At 43.9% G+C, this 26,452-nt stretch overlaps 2 protein-coding genes and 1 long non-coding RNA gene across 9 annotated transcripts in view; 2 read left to right on the forward strand and 1 right to left on the reverse strand.

The window, feature by feature from the left end:
• The window catches only part of LOC127003784 (titin-like), a 326,729-nt gene that overhangs the window by 33,566 nt on the left and 266,711 nt on the right, over nucleotides 1-26,452 (forward strand). The window lies entirely within an intron of this gene.
• LOC127003791 (uncharacterized) overlaps nucleotides 12,341-26,452 on the forward strand; it is a 14,290-nt gene continuing 178 nt past the window's right edge. Inside the window, exons 1-2 of the long non-coding RNA XR_007757399.1 lie at nucleotides 12,341-13,103; nucleotides 25,358-26,452. The exon at nucleotides 25,358-26,452 is cut by the window's right edge and continues 178 nt beyond it. This is a non-coding gene — a long non-coding RNA (uncharacterized LOC127003791). The remainder of the gene's footprint in view (nucleotides 13,104-25,357) is intronic.
• Nucleotides 13,206-26,452, reverse strand: part of LOC127003788 (balbiani ring protein 3-like) — a 17,449-nt gene continuing 4,202 nt past the window's right edge. For 2 of the 4 annotated variants that reach the window (XM_050870837.1, XM_050870835.1), the window contains one exon: nucleotides 25,460-26,452. This exon is cut by the window's right edge and continues 247 nt beyond it. Coding sequence is in view for 1 of the 4 variants with exons in the window: in XM_050870834.1 (XP_050726791.1) it covers nucleotides 14,925-15,119; nucleotides 16,244-16,354; nucleotides 16,875-16,982; nucleotides 21,101-21,225; nucleotides 22,492-22,543 (591 nt within the window). In the remaining 3 variants the exon portion in view is untranslated. Of the gene's footprint in view, nucleotides 14,319-14,922; nucleotides 15,120-16,243; nucleotides 16,355-16,874; nucleotides 16,983-21,100; nucleotides 21,226-22,491; nucleotides 22,656-25,459 lie in introns of those variants that run through there. The other 2 variants (XM_050870834.1, XM_050870836.1) reach the window with 2 other exon arrangements.

The following is a 26,452-nucleotide window of genomic DNA, read 5'->3' on the forward strand; positions in this document are numbered from 1 at the left end:
AAACTTTTAAACAATATTTCCTCCTCCTCCCCCCCAAAAAAAAAAAAAAAAAAGGGGCCTTTGCTGATTCACGATCCTTCTCACCTAACGCCATCCCCCCCCCCTCCCTCCCCACACACACATACACACGTTCCCCTCCTCACCATTCACTCCCTTCATTCCCTTCTATCGTAACTATTTGATGATATGCTAATGAAGTCACTCCTCCCACCCACCTTTCCAAAATCACGGCCGAAACGTCTGCCGCTGTACTTGTGTTTTATGATTTATCCTCTGGTGTGTTTTTCCTTATTTCGTTATGTGCCACTTGTGTTCGTATATTGTGTAATGGAGGTACTTCTGGGAGTGATGGTGTTAAGGGAATACAGAGGAGACGAGGAGGAAGCAGGGAAGGTAGGAGAAGGGGAATTTTAGGAAAGAAAAGGTAAAATAAATAGTTGCAGGAGGAGAAGCAAGATTTGAAAGAGCAAGTGGAGGAAGAGAAAGGTAGGAAACTAGGAGAAAAGGTAGAGAATGAGTATAAGGTAAAATATGAATATACGAAAAGATGATAGTAAGTAGGCCTATAGCGTGGAAAAGTAGAAGGAGAAAGAAGGATAAAAAAATGAGGTTAAGAAGGGAGAAGATGAATAAGGAGAAGATGAAAAGATGATAGTAAATAGGCCTATAGCGTGGAAGATTATAAAAGGAGAAAGAAGGATAAAAAATGAGGATAAGAAGAGAGAAGATGATGAATAAGAAGATGAAAAGATGATAGTAATTAGGCCTATAGCGTGGAAGAGAAAAAGGAGAAAGAAGGATAAAAAATGAGGATAAGAAGAGAGAAGATGATGAATAAGAAGATGAAAAGATGATGAATAAGAAGATGAAAAGATGATAGTAAGTAGGCCTATAGCGTGGAATAGTAAAAAAGGAGAAAGAAGGATAAAAAAATGAGGATAAGAAGGAAGAAGAAGATGAATAAGGAGATGAAGTAGAAGAGGGGGAAGAAGGACGGAAGCCGAGACAGGATTTGAGACACAGATGATTCAGGAATTCTAGTTTATTTGCCATTCATCTGCACCAACTTGTGTAATCTTGAGCCCCTTGTGGACACCTCGAGCTATAAAAAGGGGGTCGGGAATTACACCTACAGTATGTTCATATAGGAGTCACCTAATAACATATTGTACCAAGCATTTTTCTATATGGGGCGCTTGGTACACTATGTTACTAAGTGCCTCATATATTACAGCACGTCACGAAGGCTTGCAGGCAGAATACGAGGCTATCCAAGCACCCAACAGTAGCACGCTTCCATCTGATAACTGTTGAAGCTGATGCGAGGATTTCTTGTTCCATAATATGTAATTCACTCGGATTCTTGGGGGGTCGGGTGGTCTGTTTTCACTCGCAAGTTTTAATGGATTTCCTGCTCAACTTCTATATTATGTCCCTGGAATGTCTGGTTTTGTAATGATGATAATGATGGTGGTGGTGGTGGTGGTGATAGTGATGGTTTTGGACGTCAAGGAAAGCCTGTATTAAGGCGCCACTGTCTTTAGCACAATATTACTGAAAGGTTGGCGTGCAGAAGGGAAAGCATTAGGATAGCAAGAACTTTAGTGACGGCAATATTTCACTCCCTCCCATGGATTCAAAGGCCAGTCCGTCTATCTATCCCTCCTTCTCTTCAGTTCTCGTCCGCCTCGTTAGTCTATGTTCGGCGTTGATGGTAGATTCCAAGCCCTTCAGGAGGCCTGTTTATGTTGATTGGCAGGATCATCACACATATTTACTCCGCCCTCTCTGTACGGCCACTTTTTTTTCCGCTTCCCCTGCTCACCCCATCACCCTGCTACCAGCCACTCTTTCCTCCCTTCCCCTGCTCACCCCATCACCCTGCTACCAGCCACTCTTTCCTCCCTTCCCCTGCTCACCCCATCACCCTGCTACCAGCCACTCTTTCCTCCCTTCCCCTGCTCACCCCATCACCCTGCTACCAGCCACTCTTTCCTCCCTTCCCCTGCTCACCCCATCACCCTGCTACCAGCCACTCTTTCCTCCCTTCCCCTACTCACCCCATCACCCTGCTACCAGCTACTCTTTCCTCCCTTCCCCTGCTCACCCCATCACCCTGCTACCAGCCACTCTTTCCTCCGCTTCCCCTGGCCACCTCCACCCCTTCACCCAGCCACCAGCCCTTTTTCCATCTTCTTATACTTATCTTCTCTAGCTATCTTCTTTTTCCATAATCTCCATAACCCCAACCTCTCTACAGCCTTTCTCTTGACCTCGTTCCCTTCTGCTAGCTCATAATCTCTCTCCCCCATCTCTCCCATGCTTACTTTCTTGGCATCATCACCCATATAATCATCACTATAGTTCTTTCTCCCTTGACCCCAAAGCCCTCATCTCCATCTACTTCCTCTTTATAGCCACTCTTCTTCCGCCCCATTCCACTCCACTCTTTCAGCTCGTCAGATATTTTCTCAGCATCCATTTGTCTTTTCCTGCCTTCTCTGTGGTTCCTATCCTCTCTTCCATCCACCCATCCCCTAAATAGCACTTAAGTAACTCCTGTACACTTCTGGCACTTCCGTCACTTATTGTCATAGTAATTCCTCCTGACACTCTCCTTTCCTCAGTTGTCTCTTCCTTCCCATTAGCTCGATTTATGCTGTCATCATCTGTTAGTTCCTCCTTCCACCCCTCACTTCAGATTCGCAGTTTGACATCCCCTTGCGCACTCCCTTCTTCAGCTGTTTCTTTCTGGGGACCGTTATTAGCCTGCAACCAGTCATCAAGTCATCTCTCTGTCATCATCCGTCATCACCTTTTTGCATCCCCCATCTTTCCCATCAACCGTGTCTTTCTTCCCTCTCTCCGCCCCTTAAACAAAGCTGCTACCCAACTGTCACGCTCCCTCCATGTGGCGTTCCTCTGTCATTACCATTAACCATTTCTTTCTCTATTCCACTTCATCCCTTCTCCCTCCTTCCCCTCATACCTGCTCCTTCATATCCTAAACCGTCTGTCTTTTTCTTATTCTTGTTCGTTTGCATGTCACTCAATGCTTGCCCTCACAGACTGTAGAGGTTTTAGTATTATGAAACAGCTTTTGGTATGTTGTTGAAGGGGGATGTTGTCGATATATGGATCCGTCTTATCTGCAACCACCACCACCACCACCAATTCGTCAATCCACTCAAACCCTCCCTCTCTTCGTTTCTATCTATCCATTTTGTTCTCTTCACTTTACTGTCGGTCTATTGCTCTTCCCCTTTCCTCCACTGCCCTCAGCACCTACCTCTAAATACTCCACCTGCCGTTTCCTTGTCACCAGTCTGCCCCCTTCCACCTCCCACCCCCTCGTGAGCATCCACCATCACCACCCTGAGTCATGAAACTCCTACACCTTTTTCATCACCCCGTACTTCTCCCACTTCTCCCTCCCCCCCACTTTTCGGCCACTGCTTTACTCCCCACCTCCTCCTCTTCCTCCTTACTCATCGCCACATTCAGCGCTGCACCTTTTCAATTTGTATGCGGAGAAGCTGAGATGTGCGCTGGGCCTTAATTAAAGTTTATAGGTGGATGGAATGCTTGAACGAGGGTAATGGCAATCATTTTCTTTTTTGTGTGTATTGAAGTACGCGGAGTGAGTAGTAGTGGAAGTAGTGGGACTAAGCGTAAATATATATTGGTGTACACAGTGACGGGCTCAGCAGTCAGTATAGGGGAGTGCGCGTGCCTGAGACAACTTCAAGAAACAGTATATATAAGTTCATGGATAAGGAAGAGAGTTGGCCTTAGGCTTCAGCAGCTGCCTTGTGTAGGGCGATTGACTTTTTGCAGACGCCTCATCATGATTTTATTCTCTTCTCATGTTTTTTTTTCCCTCCGCACCACCCACTGAGGTAATGACGCAAGCTGGGAAGGCAGGTGGGAGGGTGGGTGGGAAGGTGGTGGGTAAGCTGATGGTTGGGTAGGTAGGGGATAGGTGGGCAGATGGTTAGTAAACATGAGGGTTGGTAGTGGATAGGTGGATAGGGAAGTGGTGGGTAGACAGACAAGTGGATAGGTAGGTGGGTAGCTATGTAGGTGGTATTCAGGTGGGTAGACAGGTGGGTGGGTGGACAGGTGGTATTTAGGTGAACTCAGGCGGCAGAATAAAGGGACCGCCTGGCCATGGGATCAGCGACAGAGGGATTTAGGGAACGACTCTGTCCGTGGATTCCTCGCCGTCGTTATGAATAATTCCTCGATAGCGTTTGTATATTTTGGTCCGGGTCGACTTCGTTTTTTTCTCAGGGGATTATGGGAAGAAAAAGGTGGAGGTGCTTTTGTGGTTCGCCTTGACTGACTGGGTGACTGACTGACTGACTGACTGTGTGAGCGGCTGGGTGAAGGACTGTGTGGCTAACTCTTGTATTTCCATGTTTCCTCTTTCTCCTTCTCCTCATCCGCCTTCGTCTTTGTCTTCACCTCCTCCTCCTCCTCCTCCTCCTCCTCTTTTCTGAGTCGTATAAAATCACGCACTTCTTATTCCTTTCACACTCTTCATCCCTGCTTTCCTTACTTCCTGATTTTCTTCTCCCTCTATTTTCCCATTCTCTCTCTCTCTCTCTCTCTCTCTCTCTCTCTCTCTCTCTCTCTCTCTCTCTCTCTCTCTCTCTCTCTCTCTCTCAGCTATCATGGCGGAGGTCGTTTCAGGTCACGTGGGTTCCCGTCGTCTTTGTTGCCTCGTAATTCCCGTCCATTGTTCGCCATGGAGTTGTGGAGCGGCTTGTTGCGGGCCTGAGGGCTGTATTTTAAGACACCATTGCTTCTCACATCAACTATTTCTAAAGGTCGAAGAGGGGATCAATCGGGTTTTCATGCGTGTTTTTTTAAGGTTCATGGCACAGAGGAAGGCTCAGACTACCACCAGGGTCATAAAAGTACCCCTGGAAATGTCTTAAACTCCCACGAAAGACTAGTAAATTACGTGTTCTTGGGCGCATAAATGTTTAAAAATATGGCCCTCAGCACCGGCGGCATAGCTGAGCATCCCTCGGCTCGTCACCTGCCCTGGAAATGGTGATAATGGTGGTGGTGGTGGCGTGGGGATAGTGATAACGAAAGTGATAATATTGGTGATGGTAATGATAATAATGAATGAATAGTAATGAAGCTGAAACCGAATTTACTGGTCATAATATTGGTAGTATTGATACCAGTATTATAAATAAATATACTACTACTACTACTACTACTACTACTACTACTGTTACTACTACTACTGTTACTACTACTACTACTAAAAATAATAATAATAATAATAATAATAATAATAATAATAATAATAATAATACAATTACTACTACTACTACTACTACTACTACTACTACTACTACTACTACTACTACTACTACTACTACTAATGATAATATTAAAAATAATAATGACAATAACTCAAATAAATTATGACAAATCAGATATGCCAAGCGTTGCTGTTTATCATTCACATTAACTCTTGATTGCTGTATAACCCGTGATATGAGCCTGCTGCTGATGACACAAAAATAGGACGACTAATTAGATCATAGCACGGTGCGGAGTCATTACGAGGGGAACAAGGGACTGTAACACCACCGCCGAGCACACACACACACAACCACAGACACCACCGCCGAGCACACACACACACAACCACAGACACCACCGCCGAGCACACACACACACAACCACAGACACCACCGCCGAGCACACACACACACAACCACAGACACCACCGCCGAGCACACACACACACAACCACAGACACCACCGCCGCGCACACACACACACAACCACAGACACCACCGCCGAGCACACACACACACACAACCACAGACACCACCGCCGAGCACACACACACACACAACCACAGACACCACCGCCGAGCACACACACACACAACCACAGACACCACCGCCGAGCACACACACACAACCACAGACACCACCGCCGCGCACACACACACAGAACCACAGACACCAACACACACACACAACCACAGACACCACCGCCGAGCACACACACACACAACCACAGACACCACCGCCGAGCACACACACACAACCACAGACACAACCGCCGAGCACACACACACACAACCACAGACACCACCGCCGAGCACACACACACACACAACCACAGACACCACCGCCGAGCACACACACACACAACCACAGACACCACCGCCGAGCACACACACACACAACCACAGACACCACCGCCGAGCACACACACACACAACCACAGACACCACCGCCGAGCACACACACACACACAACCACAGACACCACCGCCGAGCACACACACACACAACCACAGACACCACCGCCGCGCACACACACACACAACCACAGACACCACCGCCGAGCACACACACACACAACCACAGACACCACCGCCGAGCACACACACACACAACCACAGACACCACCGCCGAGCACACACACACACAACCACAGACACCACCGCCGCGCACACACACACAACCACAGACACCACCGACGAGAACACACACACAACTACAGACACCACCGCCGAGAACGCACACACAACCACAGACACCACCGCCGAGCACACACACCTACAAAAACAGATACCACCACCGGGAACACACACACAACAACAGACACCACCGCCAAGCACACACACACACACAACCACAGACACCACCGCCGAGCACACACACACACACAACCACAGACACCACCCCCGCGTACCCTCAAACGCTTCCCGCTTGCACACTCACATTTAATACGCGGTTCTGTTTGGAGTTTTGGGCATTTCCGGGGGCACTTTTATGACCTTGGTAATAGTTTGACCCGTCTTCTGTACCATGAATGTGAAAAACTCGCATGAAACCCAGAGTAATTCCCTTTTCGGCCTACTACTACTACTACTACTACTACTACTACTACATGAGAGGTGGGAGCGTCTAAGAACACCGACCCGGACGCCCTGCATGAGCTGTCTAGTAAAGAGATCATCACCACATGCAGCGCCCTGTGGAAACGGAAAAAAATAAAAAAAAAATAAAAAAAAATAAACCCCAAAGTAACTTTTTTTTTTTTAGAGTAAAGGATCAGCTCAAGGGCAATAATAGATAAAAACACACACAAAAAAGCCCGCCAGCACAGCCCCCATAATCAAAAGCAGAGAAGAGTTGGCAAAAGATAGGTCAATTTCGGTTGGGAGAGAGGTCAATTTCGGAAGGAAACTACGCATTAAATAATACTTCTTGTTCTTTCAGCTGCGAGGGGAATTTGGGTGTGCATATGGGCATGGATCTCCGACCTAGGTAACGACTATTTGGGGCGTATAATATACAAGCTCGTGGCCTCAGTTCTCGTCTCTGTAACATGGCCCCTTGAGCTTGGTGTGCGCGAAAATCCACTACCCCGGGGCACGGTGTAACATCCGGGGCACCCAAGTTTACTATCCCAAGGTGTCCCCGGGTATCCATTCACTGACTAACCCCATAAGGAAGAGAAACAGCTGGGTGGGTTGCGCGCAGACTACCCAGGCCCGCGGATTCGTAGCTAAGCGTGCTAATCACTACACCACGGATTTCATGAGCATCTGCAGCCTACCCGTCCATGCTTCCTTAATCATTCCTCGCTCTCGATTCCAAGAGCCCGATGCCGGAGGGAGGGAATGGGGGAGTGAAGAGGAAAGGGGGAGAGGGAAGCGAAGGGAGAGTCAGGAAGGGGCCAGAGGGAGAGGGGTTACTGGGTTAGAGGGAGAGGAGGAGTAGAGGGAGGGTGAAGGTATCCGTTATGATATCCAATTACAATTTCTCTTTCCAGTGTCGCCGTGGATTGTTTAAAGAAAGCTCTGACCCTCTCTTTGCTCTCTCTCTCTCTCTCTCTCTCTCTCTCTCTCTCTCTCTCTCTCTCTCTCTCTCTCTCTCTCTCTCTCTCACTAACCAAAACATGCTTCCCCTTTTATCTGCTTAGTGGACTTCCGTTTCTTTTTTTTCGTCTTCGCTACATTGACCTCTTTCTATTCTTCTTGAAACTGACTTTTTTTTAAGCATTTTTCTATCTCATTTTCTCTTTATGGGGCTTCCTTGTTTTCCTCTCGGCTCATTTTCCTTTTTCCTAAACCAATTTCTTCCCTACCACTCATTTCCTCCCTCCCTCCCTTCCTTCCTTTCCTCCCTCCCTTTCCTTCCCTCCTCCTCACACACCTTTATCTCCTCTCCCTTTCACGTGTTCCCCCTCGTTTCCCAGGTGAGTTAGTTTACACAGGTGTCACCGTAAAACACACACACACACACACACACACCAGAGAGAGAGAGAGAGAGAGAGAGAGAGAGAGAGAGAGAGAGAGAGAGAGAGAGAGAGAGAGAGAGAGAGAGAGAGAGAGAGAGAGAGAGGCCCTTGATATTAATTTTGTAATCGAATCTACTTTTTGTGTGATTGGCGAAACACAAGTCCGGAAACCTCTAAAGTATTGCAAAGGTTTCATATTGTTCTTTTCCTCCTCCTCCTCCTCCTCCTCCTCCTCCTCTCAGTGAAGCCAGCGAGGGGAGAAGGGAAGGGAGGAGGCAGGATTTTTTTTTTTTCATATATATATATATTTTTTATTTAGTAACCGATGAGTTTTTTTCTTAATTAATATTCTCCGTAACATTTTGTGAATAACGTTAATATATATGTGTTTTTTGCGTATGTTGATTATCTTCACTCAAGGTTACACACACACACACACACACACACACACTTTGCGCATTGACCGGGTTTTCAGGGATCATTAAAACAAAATTACGTAATTCTCCTCATTAGACGTCGTGGTTTGGGAGGAGGAGGAGGAGGAGGACGAGGAGGAGGAGGAGGAGGAGAAAGAAGAGGAGAATGAGAAGATGAAAAGAAAAAGATATAACAGAATAGGTGACAGAAAAAAAAGAAAAAATGGTCAAGGAAAAGAAGAAGAAGAAGAAGAAGAAGTGGGATGAAGAAGGGACTGCCACGGGAAGACTAGGATGAGAGAGAGAGAGAGAGAGAGAGAGAGAGAGAGAGAGAGAGAGAGAGAGAGAGAGAGAGAGAGAGAGAGAGAGAGAGAGAGAGAGATTTATCAGAGTTAGGCCCTATTCCACTTCGAGAACCAAAAGATCTCTGTAAATCAGTTAAGGTTGTTTATCCCTAGTTATATTCCTCGAGTTTCCTGTTGTTGTTGTTGTTCTTGGTGTTGTTTTGGAAGATGGGAAGGGCAAGGAAGAAAGGAGAAGGGAGGGGAAGGAGACTGAGTGTTGAAGGTTGGGTGGGGGGGTGGTTTGGGTGAAAATGAAAGTGAGTGAAAGGAGATAAATAATTTAAAGGAAGGAGGGAGAGGGTGAGTGATGAAGGAACCGAGGGAAGGATGGACGGAGGAAATAAATGAGAGAAAGAGTGAAATGGAAAGGGAGGGGAGCAGTGTGCCAGTTGGGGAGGGAGGAGAGGGAGGGAAGAAGGGAGTGAAAAGAGTGAAGGAGGGAGGGAAGGAGGGGAGATGGGAGGAGGGAAGGGATTGGGATGAGTGAAAAAGTGTGTCGGAGGGAAAGGCAGGGAAGGTTAGACGGATAATAGAGAGATTCCTTGAAGAGCAAACAAGAGGAGGGTGTGAAGGAAAGTTGATGGGGAAAGACGTGAGGAGGAGGAGGAGGAGGAGGAGGAACACAAAGGAACACAAAGGAACACAAAGAAACACAAAGGAAGAATAAACAACAGCAGACCTGCTGGTCCTTACGAGGCTGTTTGTGACAAGCTACACTATAAAAGAAAGGCTCCTCCCCACCCATCCCCCATCCCTCCAGCCAAAGCTGGCAGGAAAGGAAATAGAACCATGCAGCATGGAAAAACTGCATGGAAATTATGTAGGAAAGAGGAAAGAACTACCATTACTGATACCACTAACAGGGAGATAAAAACGGACAAGGACACCAGCATTCGAAAGAACTTAACGTTATTATGACATTCAACAATGAGTAATATCTTGGTTGCTGGTTGGATTCAAAGTACTTGTCTAATCTATTCTTGAAGGGTGGAGGAGGAGGAGGAGGAAGAAGAGGAAGAGGAAGAGTACAAAGGAGTACAAAGGAAAAGCAAACAGCAACAGACCTCTTGGTCCCAACTAGGCTGTTTGTTGTTGCTACCATCTACTCTAATCTACGAGTCAGAGACACAGGACAGCAAAGGCGAAGGCTCCTCCCCTCCCACCAGTTCCTCCAGCCGAGGTTGGCATGAAAAGGAAGAATACCATGTAGTATAGAAAAACTACAATGGAATTTTACATAGACAGAAGGAAGATCATACACGACAACTAAGCTAACACTACTTTCTGTTAGACCGGAGCAAAATAGCGGATGTTCGGGTTAGCTTCTAAATATTTGTCTAGTCGGTTTTTGAACGTGCAAATAGTTTCGCTTTCGACGACGCTTTGAGGCAGACCATTCCATACATTGATGACACGGTTGAAGAAGTGTTTTGATACATTTGAGTTGAAACGCTTTCTCGTTATTTTGTATCCATTGTTTCTTGTTACACTTGATTGAGAGACTGTAAAATAATCATGAACATTAACGTTATCGAATCCCTTGAAAATTTTAAACACTTCTGTAAGGTCACCTCTTGGCCTGCGCTGTGATAACCTGAATAAGTTAAGTTCTTTAAGTCTGTCTTCGTACGGTTTGTTTCGCAGTCTAGGGATCATTTTCGTGGCTCGACGCTGCACCCTCTCGAGTTTATCTATATCATTTCTGTAATAGGGAGACCAAAACTGAACGCAATACTCAAGATGTGTGGGCGAACTAACGAATTGTACAGTGTCAATATCACTTTTTCTGATTTATGTTCAAATGTACGACCAATAAATCCGATCAGTTTGTTGGCAGTTTTTACTACTTCTGTGCAATGTTGACTTGGTTTAAGATCGTTCTTACTCCAAGGTCTTTTTCTTTGCTGGCTTCAGAAAGTCGCACTCCGTTAATTTGATAATGGATACGATGGTTGTTGATTCCGATATACATAACCTTGCACTTTTCAATATTGAAATCCATTTGCCATGTTCGTGCCCAACAGGGTTTGAAAAATCCCGCTAAAAAAAACCTTTTTGTTTTTTTGGGGGGTCTATTTATTATTATTTTTTATTACTTTTTGTTTATTCCTCGTATTTATATGTAAATCAATTTAAGTAATCAATTAAAAAGTAGTTAAGGGTAAAACAAAAGGTTTGAAGTGTTATCTGAAGGATAGACACTTGTTTAGGTCCTGCTGATACAGGTTGTTAACTTGTACTTTACAGGAAACGAACGGGTGAAGTCAGCACTTCTCAGTTCCTCAGTCTGTCCTTGTCGTGAGTCAGAGGATCACACTGTTCAATTATTGTGCTTATCGGGGCACCCTGGTGCGGTTAGTAATCACCCTAATATATATTTAGTATAAGTTAAAGTTAAGAGTCAGAGAGAAGAAAAGTAGTGTTGTTTCCTGTGTGTGTGTGTTTGTGTGTTTTCACTTAGACCAGGGTTTTCCAGGTGGTACGCCAAGGGTCTGTCAGGGGGTACGCGCTCCCCACGGGTCGTTAGGGTTAGGGGCCTGGCCGCCCACTGACTTGTACTGTACGCGCACTGGACAGGGAGAGGGGCGCGCGGTGTGGTCGGGCACGCACCACTCGACAGTCGTGAACGGTGAACTGAAGGTTGGTGTTGCTGCTTTTTGGCAGATTGATCTCTTTGTGGCTTCTGTCTTTACTGATATAGTAATTTCGGAATGCTGTGTCGATTTCAGTAACATTATTATCGCAAACTGTGTGGCGTTGGCAAGTTTAAGATTGAGCCCTGCCTTATTCTTAATGGAAAAGATTGATGAAATAGAAAGCACTAGTTTTTCATGTGTACGAAGTGGTGGTGTGCGAAACGATTTACTATAGCAGCGATGTATAGTCACGATGTAAGATGGCCTTAATTTGAGTGTGATTTGTGGCGTGACTGTGTGAATAATTCACACAGTGAATATGGCTGGGTGTAATGTGGAGTATCCGAGTATGGTTTGGCTTGGTACAACGGTGTCGTAGCGTGGTGGTTGTGTGATGTGTCAGGTGTGTCGAAGCAAAAACTAGAACACAAGCAAATAAGATGAAGAAAAAAAAAAAAACTTTGATGTTATTAATATTTTTTGGGGAAGATCTTTATTGATTTTACTTTTTTTTATTTCATGAACATATATGGACCTTATTTATCAATAAGATATAAAACAAAAGTTTCTGGAAATATAACAAAAAAGACAAAAAAACTTACTTTGGCTGTTTTTTGTTTGTTTTTTTGGTTTTTTTTTGGGGGGGGGGAGGAGGAGGAGGGTGCCCAACTCGAGATCAGCTTGTAAGTGTTCTTTATCTATTGCAGATTTCGATATGGAGGAGGAGGAGGAGGAAAAGGAGGAGAAGAAAATGAAGATGATGTTATGAAGGGTAAAACAGATGAAAGATATGAATATGAATGGGGAAAAAAAATAGTAAATTAGAAGGCAGGAAGGTAAAGGATGGAGGAGGAGTGTGAGACGAAGGGATTAGCGAGCTACGCCGAGAAGAGGAAAAGGATTTGATACCAACTGCTCGATAAGCTCCTCACATCTTATACCCATTTTTTTTTTCATCTACATCGACTTCTTGTAGAAAGAAAAGGAGAGCGGCAGGTAAATAAGTCTCTCATTCATTTGTTGTTGTTAAAAAATTGCTCCCTCCCTAGAGGAGCACGGGTCTTTGCCAATGGCGACCCGTAGCAGAGTGCCGGCAGATCGACTCTATCGTCTGACGTAAGCCGAGCCGACCAAGTCGATCTGTCGACGAGTACTGGCGTGTCTCTGTCTCCTTCATTTGTATCCCCGCAGATCACTGGATAAATAAATTACTTTGGAGAATAATATAAAGGAAAATCTTCAATGAAATTAAAGAAAACTTGCAGCATATTGAAGCCCCCGCATCAAGAGATTTTTGGTGTTGTTATTTTTCGCAACAATTTTTTTTCCTCGTTTCACGCGACATTTTTGGCATGAGAAATAACCTTTATCCAGACGCGTTTCAGGGCTACAGAGTAAAATAAAACTGGAAGAAAGGTAAGAGAAAAGAAAGGGCAAAGCAGGAGAAAGGAGGACGACAGGGATGAAGAGGATGATGTCCCAAGTAAGGTTAGCACTCGAAGCAAACTATTTACTAAATTGTTTTTATGGTTTATTGCGATGCTTGACCTTGTCACCTTGGACATAAAGGGAAAATGGTAAACTGGTGCAATATTGTTACTTCTACAAATGTGCACGCAGAATTAATTTAGTTTCCTTTAATAAGCAGTTTTTTCCTAATTTTTTATCCATTATAAATGTACGTCTCCTCAACTGTGTCAGCGGCACAGTATTAGAGCGAGACAACTTCTTTTTTAATCTTTAACCCCACAATAAGTGGTGCACGTCTGACGAGAAAACAAATCTTGACAAAGCCATGCCTGGCCTTTTTAAGCAATAATCCGAGGAACAGTTGCCATAGCCATGCCATGGTCGTGCATGTCTTATTAGAAACGAGCTTAATATCTACGTTTTTTTCAAGAAAGTATGAGAGAATATGCTGGAGATCAGTGGAGAGGTTTATAACAGTACCGAACATTTTTAATTATGCATTATTGACTCATTAATCTTAATTTCATGATTTATTCCATTCCAGTAAATTTTCCTTCACTCAAAGCTCGCCTTCTGCAGACATTTTCCACAACTGTTCCTCGTTTACATCAGTGACCGGCTGGCGTGGCGCACGTGAAGTGGCTCACAATCCATCAGTGTTGAGTAGTGCTTATCCTCCTAAGGAAAACCCTGTCAGATCCTGCTGTGTATACTTGACAGACTGTGATTACACAAATCTCGGCAAAGGAAATGTTTTAAAAAATATTTCGCCCTTCAAGGCTAATTTTTCATATAATTCATGTGACCTCAAACTCTGGGTCGCGCTCAGAATTTTTCACAAGAAATTTCAATGCTGAAACTAACCACTGAAAGAGGTTTCATTTCTTTTAATGAATCTCGTTTGCATATTACCAAAATATCTACAGTAATGTGATGCTATTAACAGCATTTTTTATTTATTGTGAATTTGCGTACAGTATATACTAAAGTGACACGTCGGTGTGTTTACATATTTCAGTATCTCCTTTATCTGATAAGAGCACTTGCTGGAATCCAGAATATTTTTTCTTTATCAGGAGGGAGTGGCTCCTGCCCTGGGAGCCAAAGGGAGCCGTTGCCCGAGTCTGTGTAGTCCTCTGCTGCGTCGTATCTTGAGCACATCTAGAAGGCAAGCACAGAGAGGCTAATCAACCACCCAAAAGGAAACCACCCAGGAGCCAGACACAGAGGGGCCACCCGTAGGAAGAGAAAGAAATGTACTGTGTGAATTGACGAAAATTATTACTCTTATCGGAATTAAATAAGCGCTAAGTGAAGAAAGGCCGGATCAGCTTCTGTACAGATATGCATGGACAGACTCGGCTCCCAAAAGTATAAAACAAATGGTAATGAATGCAATAACTGCTAATAAATGAGGCCGTTTGGTTTGGTTATCAATGTCTTTCAAACATTTACCCAAGGAAACACAAGTATACAACAGTACAAGAGGCCAGTCTGCCTTAACATGAAAGGCTCCTGAGAACAAGTCACCTCATGGCCTCCCTCCTTAAAGACAAGAAAAAAAAAACTACGAAGTTGAAATAAACAGAAACGAAGAGGGAAACAATCAAGGAATGATGACACATAAACATGCCTGGTGCATACATAGGATGTTATTCATTTCATATAACGTTGATCGGGAAGAATGACTTGAGATCAAACCTTACACGAGCATTCGAGTGTTGTGGCAGAGACCAGATTAACTAGACAGACTAAGCACACTCACCTTTAAAACATGGGTGCACACTGGCACAGGTTTGGGTCCCAGACAGTCGTGGAGTCACATTGTTCGAATTTGTCACACTCACAGGAACAGAACTTCGAGGACCACATCACTTCCTCGCCGTACACGTCCCGGCGATTTTTGCATCTTGTCTCCAGGTGAGGGTTACACTCACACTCACAGGTCTCTCTGTTGAACACCTGTTGGGGAGAGAGAGAGAGAGAGAGAGAGAGAGAGAGAGAGAGAGAGAGAGAGAGAGAGAGAGAGAGAGAGAGAGAGACATTTATATTAATATGAATTACCAGAGATTAGCAGATGTTCTTGATTAATACGCAATGCACTAGTAGCAACGAAGAAACTGTTCAAAGGCAATATGCAATAGAAAGAAATGGCCGCAACACGCCGCTCCGTGCAAAGTGAGAATCATAAACAAGTAAGAAATAAGTAAGATCACATTTTAATCCAGTATCTTGTAAAATCTACAAGTTAAAAGAACACAGCGAGGGAAGATGCTGGTCATCGTTTGCATTAGGGAGTTGGAGTGAAGAAGTTCAACCAAGAGGAAGGAAGGGTCGAGGAGAGCGGAGTAGGTGTAGGGAGTAGGAGGTTAGATCACCTTCCCGGTAAATCAAACCAATCCTCACCAACGATCTTGAAAGATTCCTCCTTCCCCTTGTCCCTTCCCCCCATCGACCCCCTTCTTTGAGTTATTCACGAAACGCACTTGATCCTTTCCTGGTGGTGCCGGAGAAGAAAGAAGCCAAGACCAAGACTGTGTGCATCGCCCTCGCCTACTGCAATCACCCTTGAATGGTCCCTTCCCTCGGGGTACTTGAGCAGAATAAAAGGTCCATACCCCTAATAGTATCGAGCTCCCATTACGATTAGTTTCCAAGGCCACAGAGAAGATTAACCTGGTTTTAACGGGTGATTTCAACCGTTCATGGCACAAGGAGGGTATCAGGACATTTCTCCTCCCTAAATGACCTCTCTTTTGGCCACTTTTCTTCACTTTTATGATTTATTTTTGGAGCAGTGATATGAGGGCTGTTTTATTCATTATTGCTTTCTTTTTCTTCCCTTGAGCTGTTTCCTTTACTGTAAAAGAAAAAAAAAGATGAGTAAATCTGGTGCCCGGATTACAAAACTTTCCATGGAAGCCCCGGGAGAGAGGCTTTTCAAACAGAGGTGCCGATACGTTTAGGAATACTAGCTAAAGTCTTGTATAGCGAAGCCAAGAACAGGAGCAGCGATGAACGACTGCAAGAGAAGCAATACTACTTTTTTTTACTTAGGAACTATAATCAATTAGTAAGTTACCCACCCTGTTGCTGGGGCAGGCACGTTCGTCACAGCGGCACACGCAGGCCAGATGCTCCTGCACCCTCGCCTTGGCACACACTGGCTTTATTCCGTTCCTGCTACTGGCGTACACCTGCTCGAGAGAGAGAGAGAGAGAGAGAGAGAGAGAGAGAGAGAGAGAGAGAGAGAGAGAGAGAGAGAGAGAGAGAGAGAGAGAGAGAGAGAGAGAGAGAGAGAATCTTGAACATTATTTGCGGTATTTTTCTGTCGCCCTCTTTTGTGTAGTGATATGCTTTGATTTAGTGACTGTGTGTGTGTGTGTGTGTGTGTGTGTGTGTGTGTGTGTGTGTGTGTGTGTGTGTGTGTGTGTGTGTGTGTGTGTGAGTTTTTTTTGTGTGTATGTGTAAGTTTTTTTTTTTTTTTTTGTGTGTGTGTGTGTGTGTGTGTGTTTAGGACACTGCATATTTTAGCCAGGTGTGAGACTGTAAATGATACTAATGTGAATCTTGAGTTACTGATATTGCAAAATGTGTCCCATTATTCTGAGTTATAGCTAAGCAAACCTACAGAAGAAAACTTTGTATTTTCATCAATATGTTCAGAATCTCATAGAATGTGAAGTTCGCGTTTCTACCCGTGAAATATCTGCTTACCTTGTATGTGCGGTTCTGGGTTTGTCCGGGCATGGGGAGGCACCGCTCGGGGAAGGCGCTGCAGGACAGGCCCGTGCACTGGTACAGCGTGACCACGCTGGGAGTAACCTGTAAGTGGACAGGGGGCGTTACGCTCGGTCAGTAACGAGAGGAGTTATGCGTCTTAGCGGATTATGTGAAAATATATGTCTCAAGCTCTTTCTCGTGTGTGTTCCTTCTCCTTACTGAGACCAAGAAATTGGACCATCACTCTCCACTGTGCACTCCGCGCAGAACGGATAAGTTTTCGCTTTATTTATCCAACTAACGTGTATACTTCTTCTTGTAGTAATTTTTTTCTTGTAGTAGTTATTTTTTAAGTTGTCTACAAACTCACCCTTCTCCGCCACGCAGGCCCCAGACCCTTCACCGACATCGCCGAGAGTATTCCCCTGAGGTTTTTAATCGCTGTTTGAATCATGGAGCTCCATGGTTTGAATCTTAATTTTTAGAACAGCTGTGCTCCCGGGAGCACACTTGGTGTCTGCACCTGGCTAGCGAACCTCACCCGACAAGCCCTCAGCCGATAATCCCTCCAGAGAGTAAACATCTGCTTCAATCCCTACTCACCCAGAAACGGAAGCGTATAATTGTCTCAAGCAAAGGTAAAATTAGCGGAGCACCAAAGTAAAACCAAAAAAAAAAAGTAACTGAAAATATAATACAAACCCTAAACCGATTAAATATGCCTTCCCGACTCCGGTTCTGTAATTTTTTGCAAGGGCCGCTACGCCCCACACTGCTTCGAGAAAGAAGAACATAAGAACATAGGGAAACTGCAAGAGGCTGAGTGGCCTACACAGGGCAGCTCCAGAATCCCCCCAACTACTCACGATGGGTGAGGTGTAGTTTCAGGGGTTACAGGTAGAGGCTTGATCCTCGTTTACCTTCGGTACGGGCGTACGTTCCAGTACCCTGTCTCCTTACTGCACCCACACCTCACTGCCACCTGTCATCCTTGTCCATGTAGTTATCCAGTCTACCCTTAAAACAAGCTATCGTCCCTGCACTAACTATGTGATTGCTGAGTCTATTCAATTCCCCCACCACCCTATTACTAAACCAATGCTTGCCTATATCTCTCCTAAATCTATACTTTTCTAATTTAAATCCATTACTGCGTGTTCTATCCTGCTGGCTAATTCTCATTACTTTACTTATATCGCCTTTGTTGTAACCCTTGACCCATTTGAATACTTCTATCAGATCTCCCCGCACTCTTCGTCTTTCTAGTGAATGTAAGTTTAGATGTTTCAGTCTATTTTGATATGGGAGGTTCCTCAGCCCCTGAATCATCTTGGTCATCCTCCTCTGAACTGATTCTAGCAAGTTGATGTCCATTCTGTAGTGTGGGCACCAAAACTGGACAGCATAATCGAAGTGTGGCCTAACTAACGCTAAATAGAGTCTGAGGGTGACTTCTGCACTCCTGTTGGTTACCGTCCTGTTAATAAAGCCTAATACCCTGTTAGCCCTATTCCTTGCACTAATACATTGCTTCCTTAGTTTTAGGTCAGAGTTCACTAACACTCCCAAATCCCTTTCACACTCTGATCTGCCTATCGCTGTGGAGCCTAAACTATACCCGTGTAATGGGTTGCGTGTTCCTACACTAAGTACGCTACACTTGGTGATGTTAAAATTCATCTGCCATTTTTCTGACCAAGCTGACAGTTTGTTGAGATCCTCCTGCAGTGCTCTAGCATCCTCCCCTGTCCTAATAGTGCGTTCTATTTTGGTGTCATCTGCAAATTTACCTATGTCACTAGTTATCCCATTGTCGATGTCATTGATGTAGATAATGAATAAAAGCGGGCCTACAACTGAACCTTGAGGAACCCACTGATAACATTACCCCATTCGGATTTTTTACCGTTAATGGTAACCCTCTGTTTCCTGTCGCTAATCCACGCCCTAATCCAATCAAATACCTTCCCTCTTAACCCATGAGCCCTGACTTTATTCAACAGTCTCTGGTGAGGTACCTTATCGAAGGCCTTACTAAAATCAAGATATACTACATCATAGCTCTCACCATTGTCAGCTGCCTCGTATACTCTATTGTAAAAGGATAAAAGATTAGTGAGGCACGACTTTCCTTAAATAAACCCATGCTGTGAGTCGTGAATTAAATTATGTCTGTCAATATGGTCCCTAATACTATCAGCTATTATTGACTCAATCATTTTACCTATAACTGACGTCAGACTAATCGGCCTATAGTTTTCCACAGAAGATTTGTCACCCTTCTTAAATATTGGAATAACGTTTGCCTGCCTCCATGAAACAGGCACCACCCCTGTGTCTAGCGACTTCCTAAATACTTCTGTTAACTGCCCACTTATTTCAGTTTCACATTCCTTTATTACCCTGGGGAAAAGTTCATTTGGCCCTGGCGCCTTGGTGACTTTAAGTCTTTCTGTCTGTCTAATCACGAGCTCCCTACTCATGTTGATGTCGGTTAATCCTTCTACCTCTTCTCCCCTGTATATCTGTTCTCCCTTTGCTTTGTAGACACTGCAAGTTGACGAAACGGGTCGAGGAGTTGGAAGGTTCACTTAACAAACTGTTATGGGAGGTAATGGATTTTCCTAAACTACCCAGCGTCCCAGCCTGCAGTGAGATAACCTTCGCTAGTCTCTTCCGCTCCTCAAACCCCAACACCGCCGCCTCCCCTCCCCTTTTTTCCTCACGCTGCGACTCCTCTCGCTTCCCCAACCCCTCACCATCTTCTGCTGACCGCTGTATCTAAGACACGACCATCTCCCCCCTCTCCCCCTCTTCCCCTCTTCCTCCTCCTACTCTGCCTCAGCTACCCCCTCTCTTCTTCTTCTTCTTCTTCTTCTTCTTCTTCTTCTTCTTCTTCTTCTTCTTCTTCTTCTTCTTCTTCTTCTTCTTCTTCTTCTTCTTCTTTTTCTTCTTCTCAGTCAAGTGTAACAAGAAACAATGGATACAAAATAACGAGGAAGCGTTTCAACTCAAATGAATCAAACCACTTCTTCAACCGTGTCATCAATGTATGGAATGGTCTGCCTTAAAACGTCGTCGAAAGCGAAACTATTTGCACGTTCAAAAACCGACTACACAAAATTTAGAAGCTCACCCGAACATCCGCTATTTTGCTCCGGTCTAACAGAAAGTAGTGTTAGCTCAGTTGTCGTGTATGATCTTCCTTCTGTCCATGTAAAATTCCATTGTGGTTTTTCTATACTACATGGTATTCTTCCTTTTCGTGCCAACCTCGGCTGGAGGAACTGGTGGGAGGGGAGGAGCCTTCGCCTTTGCTGTCCTGTGTCTCTGACTCGTAGATTAGAGTAGATGGTAGCAACAACAAACAGCCTAGTTAGGACCAAAAGGTCTGTTGCTGTTTGCTTTTCCTTTGTACTCCTCCTCCTCCTCCTCCTCCTACTACTACTACTACTACTACTTCTACTACTACTACTACTAATACTACTACTACTGTTACTACTACTACTACTGCTACTATTACTACTACTACTGCTACTCTACTACTACTACTACTACTACTACTACTACTACTACTGCTACTCTACTACTACTACAACTTTTACTACTGCTGCTACTTTCACTGATTACTGCTGTTACTGATATTAGTGTTGCTGCTGTTGCTTCTATCACCATTGTTACAACTTATACTGCTAGTGTACTAATATTACTACGACTACTTCTACTACTACTACTACTACTACTACTACTACGACTACTACTGCTACCAGTGCTACCACTTCTACTACTACTACTACTACTACTACTACTACTACTACTACCAGTGCTACCACTTCTACTACTACTACTACTACTACTGCTACCAGTGCTACTACTACTACTACTACTACTACTACTACTACTACTACTACTACTACTACTACTACTACTACTACTACTACTACTACTACTACTACTACTACTACTACTACTACTACTACTACTACTACTACTACTACTACTACTACTACTACTACTACAGCTACTGTTATTTTTTCTACCTGGTTACCAATAGACTATCGGTGTGTAACTCTCTAACAATAATTACTATAGTGGCTTCAATAAAGTTTCTATTTATACGGTTTAATATTTATCATCGCATCTGCATAATATCTTCGGGTATATGAAGATAGATCTTAGTATGTATCAGCAGTCTATGTCACAACGAGAGAAACACTCACGTAGTCAAAGCCCTCGGGGACCGGCAGCTGGACGAGGCTCGGCTTGGGCTTCACGCAACTTGCCATGGTCACAAGCTCGCGGTACTCTGTCCTTTGATCCCGCGTCATGCACCGCTGGCCCGTCACTACGACGCGCAAAGTAAAGGAGACATTATGTTGCGCTTCGTCTCGTATGATTAAAAAAGTTACGGATGTCGGGTGAAAATTATACTTAAAGTTTAATAATACTAAGGAATGTTAAATTCTGATAATAGTAATAAAAATGATTATTATTTTTATGACAATAATGATAATTTTTCATAAATAATAATAATTAAAATACTACTACTACTACTAATAATAATAATAAGGATAACAGTAACAATTTTATATCTAGTCCGGCAAGCAGGCGGCCAAACCAACAAACAAAAAACCGTCAAAAACGACAGCAACGATGCAGACATCTCGCTTCATTGTATGGGGGGTATCACATAGGGGTATTTTTCCTCCGACATCTTACCTCCAACCTCCGATTTCAGCCAGTACCGCCGACACCCCCTACCAGACACGTTTGTTTACGTTGATCTCCAGCTACAGCAACAATGGCCGACCTCTTCAGGACGACGGGCCTCTATTCGAGAACTGTCGTCAGAGCACCGTTACATTTTCACTGGAATGAGCTTAAAGTCAAGAAAAAGAGGCGTGTGTAGAGGCGGCAGTGGTTAGCAAGGAGATAACAGTTTGGGGTTGCCAGCAGACTGGTTAGGTTAGATTAGGTTAGGTTAGGTTAGGATAGGTTAGGTTCATGGTTTCAGCAACTGAGGTGAACAGGTTTTTACGGAGTTCTTTCAGTTTATATTTTTCGTTCTGCGGATCCCACAGGGTTGGGTGAACCCTCACTGCTTCTATGAGGCCCGTCTCTGCTTCTCTTGTCCAAATAATTTTGGTCCCTTGGCTGGCCATCGCAGTTCTTTCACGGTGTTGGTGTTTGTTTATGATAAGAGGACAACTGACAACTTGCGTTATTCTTTTAGAAAGATTTGTTTTTGTTTCTTCTTTTCTTATTCATAATCCTTATTCTATTGCACGTTCTGCAAGAAGTAAAATCACTATGGCAAACTATTTTGTTTTCTCAACAATTTACACAGAATGTAATTTGACTTCGAATTTTCCTCCAGCATATCAGATTCCTTCCCGAAAGCTGCGGGCTGCAAATCTCCTCCAACAGTTGGAGGAAAAAGTGCTGGAGGTGGGCGGTGCCGCCGATTAATTGGAGGTTGTAGGAAAAATAGCCCAGTGTGATACCCCCATAAAACAAATCGTGGGTCGAACCATTACAGGACGAAAAACGACTAGTGAGGAGTGCCGTCCATCACCACGAAGAAATATTAACTTGTAAAGAGGGGACTCACCGTGACCAAGGGCCATCACCACCGCCGCCACCAGAACGATCTTCATCACCATCGTACCGCGGTGCTGGCCACTGTGCTGCTGGTTCTGCTGCTTGCCCGGTGTCGGCACGCGCTCTGGCCCGCCTCGCGTCTCCCGCCTCCTAAATACTCCTCCACGCCGGATGCTTGCGCTTTCGGTATGTGATTTTGTGCCGAAAAAGATAAATTGATTCATCGTTTTGAACAATTATATAAATCTGTGGCTTTTCAATTTCTTGTGCTTCCCAGATAAACCTGGGGGTGCTGTGACGGGAATTCTGAACTGAATAAAACAAATTCAAAACTTAGTTAGTATGTATGCAATGAAACGATTCATAAAAGAGATAAGACGATCAGACTGCTTTGGTTCAGACTGAGTGCCCAAATGGTTCTTTTTCCATGTTTTTTGTCGACTTGCGCTTTAGCAAAGACCAGTACCATATTGCGTTACTAGATAGTACTTTTTCAGTAGCATTAGTTGTTTATACTTTGTTAGGATTCACAACGCAAGGCGCTATCAAACATTTTTTGAAATAATGCAGTAATGATGAAATAAAGAAGTTGTTGTGCACAAGACTGTCCGGGCGAGGGGACCTGAACCAGTAAGCGGGATTCCTTCAAGGCGTCCAGCCAGTGCTTTTGATTTTGCTGATAGGAGATAATTTCACCGCTCTGTTTATACATATACACGTGATGAAGTAGGTAGAGGTACGTGTGCTTATGTATATATATATATATATATATATATATATATATATATATATATATATATATATATATATATATATATATATATATATATATATATTAACAACAAAAGAGTCACCACAAGGGAAACAAAAAGAGTGTAGGAAAAAAAAGCCCGCTACTTGCCGCTCCCACAACAGAAGATAGCATAGAGCAGCCAAAAGAGAGATCAATTTCTGGTGAAGAGGTGTCTTGATACACTCTTCTTGAAAGAGGTCAAGTTATTGGCAGTAAACTTAGAGGGGCTGGTAGGCTATGTACGCTTGGCGGGATAGTGGGTGACAGAGAGCGCTGCAGGCGACGCACCACCCGTCTCTCCAAGCCACAAATACTAAACTTATTCCTTAATACAATGATACCTACCTGTATGAAGTTACTGTAGAAGATACTTTTTATGTGATTATAATTAGTATGCCTATGTGAATGAGCTATGTGGGAAATAATGACGGAAAGTGTGCTTTACTTTATAAGTAGCCTTCTATCATCGCCTTCAATGCTGCTGCTGTATTGCCTTGAAGGGCCCGTTCTCCCTTGAAAACTGGTAGTATCATTACTGTACTTTGTTTCTTAGGTGATGTCAGTGATTGTTATATTAGAGTGCCGTCATTCAATTAAATTACGAATATTTTTTAATCATGAAACTAGCTTGATTATCTCAGTCATATATATTTGGTACGTGTCTCTGAAACAATACATGACGTCATGAACAGCCAATCGGGTAAAAGCGGGGCGGAGCTCTGCCAGTATGGGGGAGGGGCTTCTTGGTGCAAATTGGCCAAGCTAATTTGGTCAGACTATAGATATGTGTGAAGGTATATTTTGTAATAGTACTTTGACAACACGATATAGAAAGCAGTGTGGGTAGGTAGCAGCTGTGAGGCCTCCTGCATCCTGTGGCCACGTGCTGCATCCGCCCTTTGTTGATGGTAGAGGCCGTAAGACAACGAAGACAGCATTGCCTTATATGGCTTATCACTCTTGCCGGACGCTACACACACACACACACACACACACACACACATACACACATACACACACACCCAGGCTCTTCGTCTCATCAGCTCTCCTCCTCTTACTGATAGTCTTCTACCTCTTAAATTCCGCCGCCATGTTGCATCTCTTTCTATCTTCTATCGATATTTTCACGCTGACTGCTTTTCTGAACTTGCTAACTGCATGCCTGCCCCCCTCCCGCGGCCCCGCTGCTCACGACTTTCTACTCATGCTCATTTCTATACTGTCCAAACCCCTTATGCAAGAGTTAACCAGCATTTCCATTCTTTCATCCCTTTCACTGGTAAACTCTGGAACAGCCTTCCTTCGTCTGTACTTCCTCCTGCCTATGACTTGACCTCTTTCAAGAAGAGTGTATCAAGACACCTCTCCACCCGAAATTGACCTCTGTTTTGGCTACTTTTTACTTTTTACTTTTGTGGGAGCGGCGAGTAGCGGGCTTTTTTTTGTAGTCTTTTTGTTGCCCTTGAGCCGCATCCTTTGATGTAAAGACACACATGCTGGTAGAGGTAGAAATCGAAATTGAGGAAGAAGAAGAAGAGGAGGAGAAAGAGGAGGAGGAGGAGGAGGAGCATGAGGAGGAGGAGGAAAAGGGGGAGAAAATGATGATGAAGATGTTGTGGAAGGAAAAAATATGAAAGATATGGATATGAATGAAAAAGAAAAGTTAAATAGACAGGACAGTATAGGATGGAAGAGGACTGTGAGGCGAAGGAATTAAGGAGAAGAGGAAAAGGATTTGATACCAAGTACTCGGAAAGCTCCTTACTTCTTGTACCCATTCCTTTCTATTAAACAACACCGACTTCGTGCAGAAAGAAAAGGAAAGCGGCAGGAAAGCAAGCCTCTGAGCTCATATACATCCCCGCCGTTCACTGGAGAAACAAATTACGGTGGAAAATAATATAAATTAAAAACGAATGAAATGAAAGGGAAGGACATGTACCATCTTGAAGTCACGTGATCTTTTGTTGTTGTTATTTTTCGCGATTTTTTTTCTCCGTTTCACGCAACATTTTTGATATGATGAATAACCGTTGAGCAGACCCGTTAAAGAGCCGCAGAGTAAAAGAAAACTGGAAGAAAGTTAAGAGAAAAGAAAGGGCAAAGCAGGAGAAAGGAGGAGGACAGGGATGAAGAGGATGATGTCCCAATTAAGGTTAGCACTCGAAGCAAACTCTTTACTAAATTGTTTTTATGGTTTATTGCGATGCTTGACCTTGTCACCTTGGACATAAAGGGAAAATGGTAAACTGGTGCAATATTGTTACTTCTACAAATGTGCACGCAGAATTAATTTAGTTTCCTTTAATAAGCAGTTTTTTCCTTATTTTTTATCCATTATAAATGTACGTCTCCTCAACTGTGTCAGCGGCACAGTATTATAGCGAGACAACTTCTTTTTTAATCTTTAACCCCACAATAAGTGGTGCACGTCTGACGAGAAAACAAATCTTGACAAAGCCATGCCTGGCCTTTTTAAGCAATAATCCGAGGAACAGTTGCCATAGCCATGCCATGGTCGTGCATGTCTTATAAGAAACGAGCTTAATATCTACGTTTTCTTCAAGAAAGTATAAGAGAATATGCTTCATTTCAATTGAGAAGTTTATAACGATGCCAAACATTTTTAATTATGCATTATTGATTCATTAATCTTAATTTCATGATTTATTCCATTCCAGTAAATTTTCCTTCACTCAAAGCTCGCCTTCTGCAGACATTTTCCACAACTGTTCCTCGTTTACATCAGTGACCGGCTGGCGTGGCGCACGTGAAGTGGCTCACAATCCATCAGTGTTGAGTAGTGCTTATCCTCCTAAGGAAAACCCTGTCAGATCCTGCTGTGTATACTTGACAGACTGTGATTACACAAATCTCGGCAAAGTAAATGTTTAGAAATTAGTTCTCCCTTCAGGGCCAAGATATACGTCGGCATTTTTCATATTATTCATGTGACCTTAAACTCTGGGTCGTTTTCAGGGATTTTTCACAAAGCTCTCAGTGCTGAAACTAAACAAGAGCTGCAGTGTCCCAAGAGCACATCAGTGGTCTATGTGCTCTTGGTGTTAACCGTCAGGTTTCCAAGGAAGTATCATATGATCACGTAACTGATACCACTACAGCCTGCAAGACCATAAGAAGATGCTCCATTTTTTTAAAGGAGCTGGTTCGCTTATTG

Source organism: Eriocheir sinensis, chromosome 26 (assembly GCF_024679095.1).
Source record: "Eriocheir sinensis breed Jianghai 21 chromosome 26, ASM2467909v1, whole genome shotgun sequence".
Taxonomy (NCBI): domain Eukaryota; kingdom Metazoa; phylum Arthropoda; class Malacostraca; order Decapoda; family Varunidae; genus Eriocheir; species Eriocheir sinensis.